The sequence below is a fragment of the Zerene cesonia genome, chromosome 26 (assembly GCF_012273895.1).
Source record: "Zerene cesonia ecotype Mississippi chromosome 26, Zerene_cesonia_1.1, whole genome shotgun sequence".
Classification (NCBI taxonomy): domain Eukaryota; kingdom Metazoa; phylum Arthropoda; class Insecta; order Lepidoptera; family Pieridae; genus Zerene; species Zerene cesonia.
The window spans coordinates 609,243-621,292 of record NC_052127.1 but is presented as its reverse complement, the minus strand read 5'-3'; the positions used below and the strand labels follow the sequence as shown (position 1 = coordinate 621,292).

General features: G+C 36.3%; 2 protein-coding genes across 2 annotated transcripts in view; both read right to left on the bottom strand.

Moving 5' to 3' along the window:
- LOC119837144 (protein EFR3 homolog cmp44E) overlaps positions 1 to 11,567 on the bottom strand; it is a 25,651-nt gene extending 14,084 nt beyond the window's left edge. Inside the window, 8 exon segments of the mRNA XM_038362665.1 lie at positions 1 to 18; positions 352 to 430; positions 1,155 to 1,312; positions 2,396 to 2,494; positions 4,537 to 4,689; positions 5,061 to 5,211; positions 5,876 to 6,080; positions 11,184 to 11,567. Of these exon segments, the coding sequence (XP_038218593.1) occupies positions 1 to 18; positions 352 to 430; positions 1,155 to 1,312; positions 2,396 to 2,494; positions 4,537 to 4,689; positions 5,061 to 5,211; positions 5,876 to 6,080; positions 11,184 to 11,268 (948 nt within the window). The 5' untranslated portion in view covers positions 11,269 to 11,567.
- On the bottom strand, positions 9,157 to 10,638 carry LOC119836904 (cyclin-L1). Its single transcript, XM_038362357.1, has one exon. The coding sequence runs from the start codon at positions 10,442 to 10,444 to the stop codon at positions 9,197 to 9,199; it is 1,248 nt and encodes a 415-aa protein (XP_038218285.1). The 5' UTR covers positions 10,445 to 10,638; the 3' UTR covers positions 9,157 to 9,196.
- Positions 11,568 to 12,050: the final 483 nt, after the last annotated feature.

Genomic DNA, 12,050 nt, shown 5'->3' with positions numbered 1-12,050 from the left:
GCTGTACGAGTATTGAGCCTGAAATAAGACAAATAAGGTGTCATTTTTTTTATTTTTTTCACCAAATAATTTATTTCAAGCAGAAAAACAACTTGATCCTTTAAGGGTTTAGATTTTATTTTTCCTTTAAAGGTAGGGAACCCTAAAACTATACAATACTCGCTATTCGTATCACGACGTTTATGTGCAATGAGGTAAAAGTGATCTGAAATTTTATGTAGATCACTTATTTTTTTTTTTAATGTTTATATGCTTCCTGATCCATCTTACATGGCATCATTAAAGCATGCCATAATCCAGGTCATATGCCAATTTCAAAAAAATAATCATAATTTAATAAGCGATTCTCACCTGAATGGAGAACATGATAATCTTGAACGTGTGAACGGCGAAGTCGTTCGGCACCCACAGCTCGTGGCGGTCGAAGTGCCTGAAACAATAATAAATATATACTAGCCACAAGCCCCGGCTCCGCCCGGGTAGTCGTCTATCGTAATAGAAATAATACAAATTATCGCATCTTCTAAGTTGGATCGAACTGCACATGGTACGCCAATTTCATTGAAATCGGTTGAGTAGTTTTGTATTCTATCGCGGACAACAATGTCACACGAAATTATTATTCCGTGTCACGTTGTTTGTATATTATATAGTGTGTGTTTTGTGGGAGTCGAGCACGCTTCGGCACGAATTGGGCCAGCTCGCACCGGGGAAGTACCACACCCCCACAGAAGACCGGTGTGAAATAGCATTCTGCTGTGTTTCGTTCGGTGAGTGGGGAAGCCAGAGGCCCATATCCTTTTCCTTCCCTTCCCAGTCCTTTCCTTTATTCCTATCGCCAATCCTTTCTTAATCCCTTCCCAAAAAGTCGGCAATCCATTTGTAGAGGCGTAAGGTCTGCAATGGACCTTATGCCTGTCTAAATGTTCACGGGCGTGGTAGCGATTACCATCAGGCGTTCCTCCAGCTCCATTGCCGACTGTAACATAAAACACATATATAGCCTTCCTCAATAAATGGGCCAGTAGTTCCTGGGATAACCCCAATTTATTTAATAAATTTTTTTTTTTTCAATTTTTTTTTCAATTTTAAACCTTTTTTTTTTTAAATTTTTTCACAAAACATGTTTATCCATATTTGTCCGGGCCACTCACGTGAGCACGGGGCGCAGCACGGAGCGGATGTGGCCGAAGGAGGCGCGGCCGACGAGCTCGCGCAGGCACGCCTCCGCCAGCCGCGGCGGCTCCGCGCGCCCCTCGCGCTCCTCCCCCTCGCCCTCCATGCACGAAACCGTCTCGTACTTCTCCGCCCCCTGCCGCGGCACAATCAAAATCAAATTCAAATTCTAATTCTAATTCAAATCCAAATTCGACTTTATTTTGGAGCATTTAATACAAATACACCCCCCTGGCAGTACTGATTCAAATTCAAATTCAAATTATAAATTCAAATTCAAATTCAACTTCGTATTCAAATTTAAATTGATTTCGGAACACATATTACATATAAAATAGATCTTCACATAGTATAAAGCAAAGTCGCTTCCCTCGTCTGTATGTATTTATGTTTAGAACTTTAATACCACACAACCGATTATTGTGGGGTTTTTTCTTAATAGATAGAGTGATTCAAGAGGAAGGTTTATATGTATAATAACATCTATTAAACCACTCCGAATTAATGTGCGAGGTCGTGGGCGGTAAGCTAGTACAGTATAATTGCAAGCAGTTATGTTGACATGCAATCAATACAAAAATAAGGCAATATCCAAGTTTACAGAAGAGGATAACAACAGCTATATGGTGAAATCAAAAAAAGCAAGTTATGGCTAAAGTCCTAAACGAACCTAAAAACACCAAAAAAAATTAGGACCAAAATCAAACAACGTTATAGTAAAACGACCAAAAAATAAATAAACCTAAAAAGAAAATTAGCATGTTCCCCACAATATTTACTATTCGCACTTATAATCCAAACACTCAAAAAATAAACAGATAATATATTCCCTACACAACAGACGGATGTCCATATCCATTTCCTCACCCTTCCCAATCCATTATTTTATTCCCAGCGCCTATCCTTCCTTTATACTCCCCCTTAAGAGGGCAACGCATTTAAGGCTCTACTTCTGCAAATGTTAATGGGCGGTGATCTCTCATCATCAGGTGGATCACCAGCTCTCCCCGCTCTTATTTAAAACTAGCAGTTCGCCCCGGCTTCGCCCGTGGTACATATACAGCCTATGTCACTCAGCGAAGTTGCGGCTTTTTAATGGTGAAAGAATTTTTAAAATCGGTCCAGTAGTTGTTTAGTTTAACTAACAAACAAACAAAGATACAAATTCTTCCTCTCAGGAATATAATACAAATCATTCCACAGGTTACAAGAAACAGACCTGCATATTGTAAAGCAGAGACGGTACTATCTTGTCCATATGCTGCGCCTCCCATATATTTTCAACTAGATCGTCCGAAACCGTTTTTCGTATCACCCCCTAGAATAAAAAAACACATTACAGTAATTTTAACATTTCAAAACGAGATTTGCGACGGATAAAACGCGTTTTAAATCCGTCAAAATCTTAGTTATAGCAAACACGAACAAGAATACATACATTAATTTCACTTGAATATGAAATAAGTGACAATCTGTAAGTTATGGTGTAATGCTACCTCCTATCCTACTAATATTATAAATGTGAAAGTTTGTAAGGATGTGTGTGTTTGTTGCTCTTTCACGCAAAAACTACTGAACCAATTGCAATGCAATTTGGTACATGGATAGCTGGACAACTGGAATAACATATAGGCAACTTTTTATCCCGATACTTCTCCGGGATACGGACTTTCGCAGGTGAAACCACTAGTATAGATAATAAATATCAATGTGTTATCAAATTAAATATTTAACGCCTCTCCATTATTTTAAAATATTAAAGAAAATAGGTTTTTTTTATGTCATAGCGGGCAACGGAGCTTGTGGTTCGCCTGATGGTAAGCGATCACCACCGCCCATAAACATTCGCAAAGGTAGTACCTCTGTGAATGCGCTGCCCGCTTTTATGGGGTAAGGGAAAAGGAAAGGATTAACAACTGGAAAGAAGGAATGGACTGGGGCGGGTAAGGAAAAGAAAACGGGCCTCCGGCTCCCCCACTCACCGTACGAAACACAGTGGCATGCCACTATTTCACGCCGGTTTTCTGTGGGGGTGTGGTACTTCCCCGGTGCGAGCTGGCCCAATTCGTGCCGAAGCGTGCTCGACTACCACAATAGGTATTTAAAAATGTCTCCGAGTAAACAAAAATATAAAAAATCATGACATTTTAAGGAGACCATTACTGACAGATAGCAAAAAAAAACTTTTAAACGCGATTTATTCATTATATTATTAACCCGACGTTTCGAACACTTTACAGCGAGTATGGTCACGGGGAGCCATTTGGACAATTATAGACAATTAATCTTGCGCAAAAAAAAACCTTATCGGCAGAACAAATCATAATTTCCTAAAAAATAACCATAATTCATTAGCCATACATAACTTTCATTAAAACCATATTTCTCGTTCGCATAATGTAAGAAGCCCGCTGAGTAACATCCAAGGTCTTAATGTTATAATCTCATAAACACTCGTCTAGGGGGCAGCTTAGCGTGTAGATAAAATTGTGTCCGAGCAATTTAACTGTCATTTCATTGTAATATAATAATAATAATAATAACGAAAGTACAAATAATTTCAATATAGCCATAGTATCTAGGGTCTATTGGCTAAACTGACCGCGCCGCTAGTGAACATACCCCAGAAATGGGGGATATAAATAAATAATTATTCGATAAATAAATAAATAAATAATAATTCAGATATTCAATTTATTAGTTTTTTGGGCATAGATATAACATCTGATGTGTCCATTGGTCCCTAAACTAGGATAGCCTGTATCTTGGCTTTTAAGTTTGGCGTTGAAATACGATTGAAAAGTTCGTGAAATACATTAATATAACATGTTTATTAATTGCTAGCCGCTCGTCCCGGCTCCGCCCGAATATCAAGATTCCTGTTTTATCCCAAGGGAGCATTTAATCGGGATAAAAAGTATCCTATCACCCAAGTGAAATCATACCGTGTCCATATACCAAATTTCATCAAAATCCGTCCAGTAGTTTCATCGTGACTAACGGACACACAATTAAACAAACTTTCACATTTATAATATTAGTGTTTATTGTACCTAGGAGATAGGCATTAAATCGGTCAAGTGCGAGTCGGACTCGAGATGCTAAAGTTAACATCGTACAAACAAGAATAACTTTTTAGTGTTTTGTCATTATATACTGGCTGCAGCCCGCGGCGTCACTCGCGAGGTACAACACGGGTAGAAAGAAGCCCATGTGCTAATCCAGACTGTAATCTATCTCTGCACCCAATTCCACAAAGATACGATAAATTTCCACGTGAAAGAGTGGACAAACATGCACCCATCCATCCATCCACAGTTACATACTTTCGCGTTTCTTATACCAGTAGGACGACATCACCTGCAAGCCCCTAATCCCAGCCAGCCGGATGCTGTCCCTGGTCGGCTTGTCGCTGTGGTTGCTGTGGCACATCGCCGAGAATTTGGACACGAAGAAATCGTATCGGCGGTGGTACGATGGCGTGTCCTCCTCTATGTTCGCGAAGCGGACGAACTGTGGACAATGTATTGTATGCGGTGAAAGAAAGAGTCTAGCACGCTTCGGCACGAATTGGGCCACCTTGCACCGGAGAAGTACCACATCCTACAGGAGGCCGATATGAAATAGTAGCGTGCTACTTTGTTTCGTATTATGAGTGGGGGAGCCGGAGGCCTTTTTCCTCCTCTTCACCCTTCCCATTCCATTCCTTCTATCATATCGTGAATGCTTTCATTATCTATTTTCCTTTAAAAGCGGGCAGCGCATTCAAAGAGCCACTACCTCTGCGAATGTTCATGGGCGTTGGTGATCGCTTACCATCAGGCGAACCAGCTCAGTTGCCCGCTTATGGCATATAAAAAAATAGACGTATGTGGCTTACTTACACTCTGAGTCGCGAGTATCTGCAGCTGAGGGTCCGTGGACTCCAGAAGTTTCTGCACCATTTTCAGGAAGCTCTCCACGAACAAGTTGAGAGTTTGCGAATGACAGGCTAGGAGCAATTGATCCATCGCCTCCATGGATATAATAACAAACCTGAAATTTATTGAATGAATGAAATGAATGAAAATTCTTTATTGCGTAAAAAGTTCAAAAATAAGCAGTCGTACAAAAAAAACTTAAATTAAATTCGCAAAGGGCGGCCTTATCGCTAGGTAGCGATCTCTACCAGGCAACCCTAATTAATTTAGTTTGTTACAAAGCTTTTTGATGAAAAAAATGTGTTTTTAGTCCTAACCTTAGAATGCTTACTTTCGAGTTGCCATTTTACGATGTACTGTTCATGTGATAAGGACATGTGCTAATGAGGTTTACGGAAATACGAATTTGGGAAAAGGCCAGCCAACAGCTGTATCAATGAAACGAAACAAAAGGGAAAAAGAAGGATAACATGTTGTGTCTGCATTCTGAGATGTAGACTTTTTCACTATTCAAGCTGTGTAAACACACCCAAAACCATTCGATTTGATCCAATGGCGTATAGCACCAAGAAATCAGTCAGAGAAGATGATCGTGATTCAAATAAACCATTGAAATGGATGTTTTAAAAAGTAGCCTATATCACTCTGCGTATTATCTCCAGACACAAAAAGAATATCATCAAATCAGTACATTGAGAGGTTAAAGAACGACACACAAACAAACAATTCGCATTTACATTACTCTTGTGCATTGTACAATCTACTCCAAGGTATCTTACCCATGCCTCCGTCTATAAATATCCCTCGAGGCCTTCTGGAAGAGGTAGTCCCCGATCCTGTCCAGTTTCTCCGGACTAGAGAGTGAGTAGAACGTGAGCTTCTCCATGTTGGACTTGACGAGGCCATCCTGCGGGGAAGCGGGGTATATGTTGTCGACCAGCCGCTTGTACCGGGGGCGTAATGCGGAGCAGCATCCGCAACAGCCTGGGTAAAGTTGTAGATAAAATGAGAATTGGACGAAATATCTGGTCATTAAGAATGACTAGGTTCTTCCAAGCGCCCGGTTCCGCTTGGGCATTTTTTTTTCTTTCAATTTGTTATTATTACAATCCAAGTCGAGATAAATCCATAGAACAAAAGATTTTATTAAAATTCGCAATGTAAGTAAAAATTAGGCCAAATTTTTGTGTACTTGGCTACCCCTGTTATAAAACTTCCGGTCATACATATGCCAAATTTCTAACAGATTGGCAAATCGTTTGAAAAATGTCGTCTTTGGAAATTATTAGAAAATGTTTATAGAAAAAAATTATTGAGGTATATCGGATACCTTTTTTAAATGTACAAAAAAAGTATAATATCATTTTATTACCTAAAAATAGTTTAGTTTCTTAATTTTTCTCGCACACACAATACTGCAAAACACACGAAACAATTTAAAACCAAATGAAAAGAGAGCATAAATTATTCACGCGAATCATAACGATATAACCTTAGGTGCTTATAATTCAGATTAGCCCGTGGTATATATATAGCCTAGTCACTCAGTGAAGCTGCAGCTTACCAATGGTGAAAGAATTTTAATCGATCCAGCAGTTTTGCGTGAAAACGCTACAAACATAAAGAAATACAAGAGTTTCCTCATTATAATATTAGTGTAGATATGGGCATTACATAGAAGGAATAACATGCCAATAAGCCGATCACATCTATCTTATAGAAAAATTCAGCCATTTATTCCCTAGCAGCACTTATTTTCTTATTAACCTACAACCTTCATCATGTTGTTCCTTCCAAATCTAATGATTTCATTGAGTCATTATTAACTTCAATTATAAATTCGGTCAACACAATATTCACAAACCAACCTATTTAGCAAAAACACTAGCAGAAAAAAAACCGACCCAGTTTTATGACCTTATAAAAAGCGTCTAAAAATATATCTTTTAAACAGATAAAAATCACTTACACGTCAAGTATGTGGTCTTACTTATTAGGAATAATACTCGATGAGATATATTCCTTCTGGGCAACATTTTTAACAACTAAAATCACCATATCACAAAGCGTAAAATCAGCTGATTAAACGTTTATTATGGCACTTAAAATATTTACTGCATACACACGTTAAAATAACAATTTTATACTCGTGCCATTCAAACACACGGAAATCTATAAAATTATATAAAAAATTATTTATAAAATAATGGAATTTTTCTAAATTTTACTCTTATTTCATTATCAATTTATGCATTAAACACAAATTAAATTTTTAACACAATTTCGAGGATATCTTAACATTTCGCACGTACACACGTTAGTATGTCACCGAGTACTGTCGTAAAAGATAACACGCTTCTGATAAAGTTTGTGGTCAAGTGCGTGTGTGATTTTTATTTGCATGGTTCCGTATAATCGTAATCTTCCTGGTAAGTATATTTATACATATACTGTGTTAGATACATAATACACATAAGTATATAGTATATACACTGATAGTTTTTCAAACCATACCACTCGTTTCTGATATTGGCGCATTAAAACAAACTCTTCAGCTTTATATTATCAGTATTGATGTTTATTAGTTGGTTCTTTATTCTACGCATTTTGTTAAACTAACGACACATTATTATGTCTACTGGATACTATTATCTTATTAGTGTTAACTTATCATCTATTAAGTTCATAAAGTTACGCAACCAAAGTTGACCCGCGCTATAGTTTTATATCATGATACTTATATCTGTAACTGCAATTATAATAAATAATAATACTACGGTCCGTTCTCACCCGTTTCACCCGTGTTATATATAGCCTATAGCGCGCAGTGATTGCGTACATGACCAACGGTGAAAGAATTTTTTAAATCGGTCCATCATTTCCTGAGATTACCGCGTCCAAACAAACTCTTCAACTTTATACTATTAGAATAATAAAATCATCTCTTTAAACGAGGAGGAGGTTATCAATTTAGCTGTATTGAAGCATTGACAAACAACGTATAACCGTACTGAACCCTAAAACCTATGAGACACCAACTTATCATTTAAGTGCAAGGAAATCAATTGAGATCAACGGCCATGATATTGCCGTGAATTTTCTAAGAAAAGAAAAACATCAAATTGGCGGTTTAGTAAAGCCAAGAATATGCCAAGGATCGAAGCGAATGAGGCGAAAAAACATCATGGAAACGCATCAATACAACCAGTCATATTATGACAATAAAAAAACTGAAATAAAAAAAAGAAGTAACTGTCATATTCGATATACTTTTCCCAGTAAAGAAGTTAGAACAATTTGGCTGATATTAATATTAACTTTTTTCTCTCACGCAAACTAATCAACCGATTGTAATGAAATTTGGTACGTAGATAGGATAACCAGAATAATACATAGGCAACTTTTTAACCTGATATTCTTAAGGGATACAGCAGAAGCTTTAATAAAAGAGCTAAAACTGTAATTATTATGACAGTTTTTTAATTTGTAACGCTAAAAGGGATAATCTTAGAAACAACTGGATCAATCTAAAATTTGAAAAATTGTCTTATTGGATTTGTACATCATCCACGAGTGCTATATTTGTATTATGAGCGAAGACAGGGCAAACAGCTATATCTATAACTTAACTCCAGCGAAACAGGACAATTTTTTTGCTTCACATACAAAAATTTATTTACAAACAAAAAGTATTTATCATTTCCTATGTTATGTCAAAAGTTGAAGGTAGCACAAATTTAATTGTATGATAATAAACTCAGTACTTATGAATGTTAATTAACATTGAAGACAATAATTCTTTTTCCCATGATAAGTATGAATAAATTTAAATTTTACTAATATACTCAAAGTATTATATATATTAACATGCCAATCAGAATTGAAGTTATTTATCCGTTTCTACTGAAATTTAAAAGAGTATTTATTTAATGTTTATGCATTCGGATGTTATATTAGAACAATAAGTTTTATCTTAATCTAGCAAGTTATAAGACTGATTTCTAACATAGACATACAGAACTTAAGAACTTTTTTAAAGGATTACAATAAAAACAAAAAATTGATTAAAATGTGTCTTTATTTATCTTATTTTAAGAATATCAATGTTTTCTCTTCTCGTCCCTGCTATCCCTACTAGACTTTGACCGTTCATAATCATCATACTTCCTCGATGAGATCCGACTGCGCTTATCATCTGAACGTCGTTCTCTGGAACGGTCCATTTCACGGTCACGAGATCTGGATTTATGCCTCTTACTGGGATAGTCTCGTTTACGGTCATATGGTGACCGTGATCTTCTCTCCCTCTTTTTATGACTGGTATGATACTTTGATGACAGAGGAGGTGTTTTTGGAGACTTTTCACTCTTCGAGTCACGTTTAGTATCCTTTGAAGTTGATGCAGTAGACGCTTCTGCCTTCTTTTCCTCCATTTTAGCTTCCCGCTCCTTTTGAGCTTGGATTTGCTTGTTAGCTTGATGTATTTTTCGTAGGGCATCCACCTTTCCTTCTAAACTTTCAGGATTAACCTTTGGTCGCTTGTACAATTGAAGGATTCTAACACAAATGTCACGGATCTCCTCCTCGGTGACTTTGAAGAGTAAGAACCAATGTGGGTTATTAGGGAGTGGTAAGCCGATTTTACGTGCTGTTAAATATATACAGGCACAAGCTATAGTTTCAGGGGGGAATCTCATGAATACATCAGTTCTCAGTGCATCATTCATATAATTCCAAGCCATTTGCATCAATTGTTTATTCTTTTCATATTGGAGTAACTGGAGATATACCACAATAAGTTTGTGGGGGTGTTTTACGTGCACACAAAATCCTAATTCTTTTAAAATACGCCTCTCCGCTTTTATGACCTGATTTTTCAGTTCTATATAATTCTGATCGACTATTAATGGAGATATCGTCTTCTGAGCTCTCACTTGTTTTATGTGATGAAAGACGTTAATTACGTCACGGATTCTGCAAGGTTTTTCTTCGACTTTCGAGGCCAAATATATACTTCCCATTGCGGTTGTTTCCATCGGATAACGCACGAAGGATTTAGAATAATAAAACCTTTGTAGATACATCTGACCCGTAGCCATGGCGACTTGAGGAAGCTTGAGCAGAATACCAGCAGTTTGTATCATCTCACATCCTAAAATACGAAGATCGGTTTCGGTGTCTATGTCCAACCCATCGGCCTGTGAGGGTGTCTCCTTAAACGCCGATTCCGGTAAAAGGCAGTTATGTAGCGTTAAAACTATCTTCCCGTAGTTCTTTTGTGGTTTTGTAGATGTTGTTCCATTATTCTTCGGTTGATTTTGGGTAGTTGTTGTGGTCGATGTAGTCATTTTGTTCACAATTGTTTTATGAATTATACGATAAACTATCAAACAATATTATATAACATCACACAAAAGTTTATGATAATCACTCAAATGAGTAGTTTCATTTAGAATAAATGACCATTTTTGAGAAAAAGCATTTCAACACCGAATACGCATGACAAGAGAATGCGACAAGAACGAGCCAAGATGGCGCCACAAAAACATATGTCAACTACAATTCTGTGAATATTTACTGTAAATTCTGTGTAGAAATTACACAATTAGTACTCACCCTGTGCCATTATGATACTCTATTGCTATATGTATGATAAGAAAGGCATCAACTGCTGAGTTTTTCAATATTTGGGCGTTGTTATTGGTGACACAAAGTTTATTTATTCCTTCACTCAATTTTATACGCTTGCAACACATTTACCTAACAATTTTATACTTATTGCATTTCGTAATTTACAGAAATTTAAAACATTATAAAAGATTTTAAAATTACATATTCTATTCACTTATAAAAAGACTACAAATTAAACTTCATCTTTTTTAAATAAATGCGGTTAAGTACGCTATAAAGAACATTTTCATTTTATGATATACGACAATTGATTTTTAAACGAAACTATTCCGGAAATTAACTTAAAGTGGCGGCAAGTGAACAGAGATGATCAATAACATAAGCACCGGGGGTGCTTATTTAAATTTCAATAGTACGCTGTTACTTGAATCTGCGGTTTTTTCACGTAATACTTACAGCCAGGATCTGTGCATTTTTGAACGAATGACTCCAAAATATCATGACCTTCGCCCGCTTCAAAACAACACTTCACGAAAGACATTTTTTCACGACAATAAGCTATGTTAATTCTTTTGTAAACTCAATTAAACATAATAAAATAAACTATTAGGTACTCTTGCATTCGTAGAAGTAGGAATACAATTTATTTTTAATATCACATCATTAAAAATCTTGAAATTACTGAATTACAATCAAAGTACAACTTCCACATTATTAAAAATATATTGAAATGAACACCTCCTTAAAAAAAAAACATTATTTTATACAAGAGCACCACATTTAATTCAAAACACCTAAAAATAAATCACGAAGATTATAATTAGGTCAAAAATGTCATATTCGAAGATAGGTAGACAAGAACTAAAATATATACTTCAATAGCAGATAGACGGTACGTATAGTATTTCGTTCTTTAAACTTCTGTATTGAAGAACGTCAATATGCCATAGCATCTAGGTTTATAAGCCGCCCAAAATGGGAGGCCATTACTTTTTTCGTTTTGTCACTATGCGAAAGTCCTTCATAATTTGTATGTATAATGCGCGAGCTCAGCTGACACACCAAGGGTCAATATTAAGGATAGAATATTATATATTCCTTTATTGCTTATAGAACATGAAGTCATTTATTTTCTTTCCTTTTAAATTTTATTTAAAAAAAACAAAAACAATATTATTACCTATCTATCTATATCCCTACATAAATTGACTACTGGCAACATTACAACATCTTCATATGGTAGAGACGCGCTACGAAAAAAGTCTCGAAATCTAACAAAAAAATAAAACGAGTAAAGGGGTTAAGAAAACACTACAACGATGG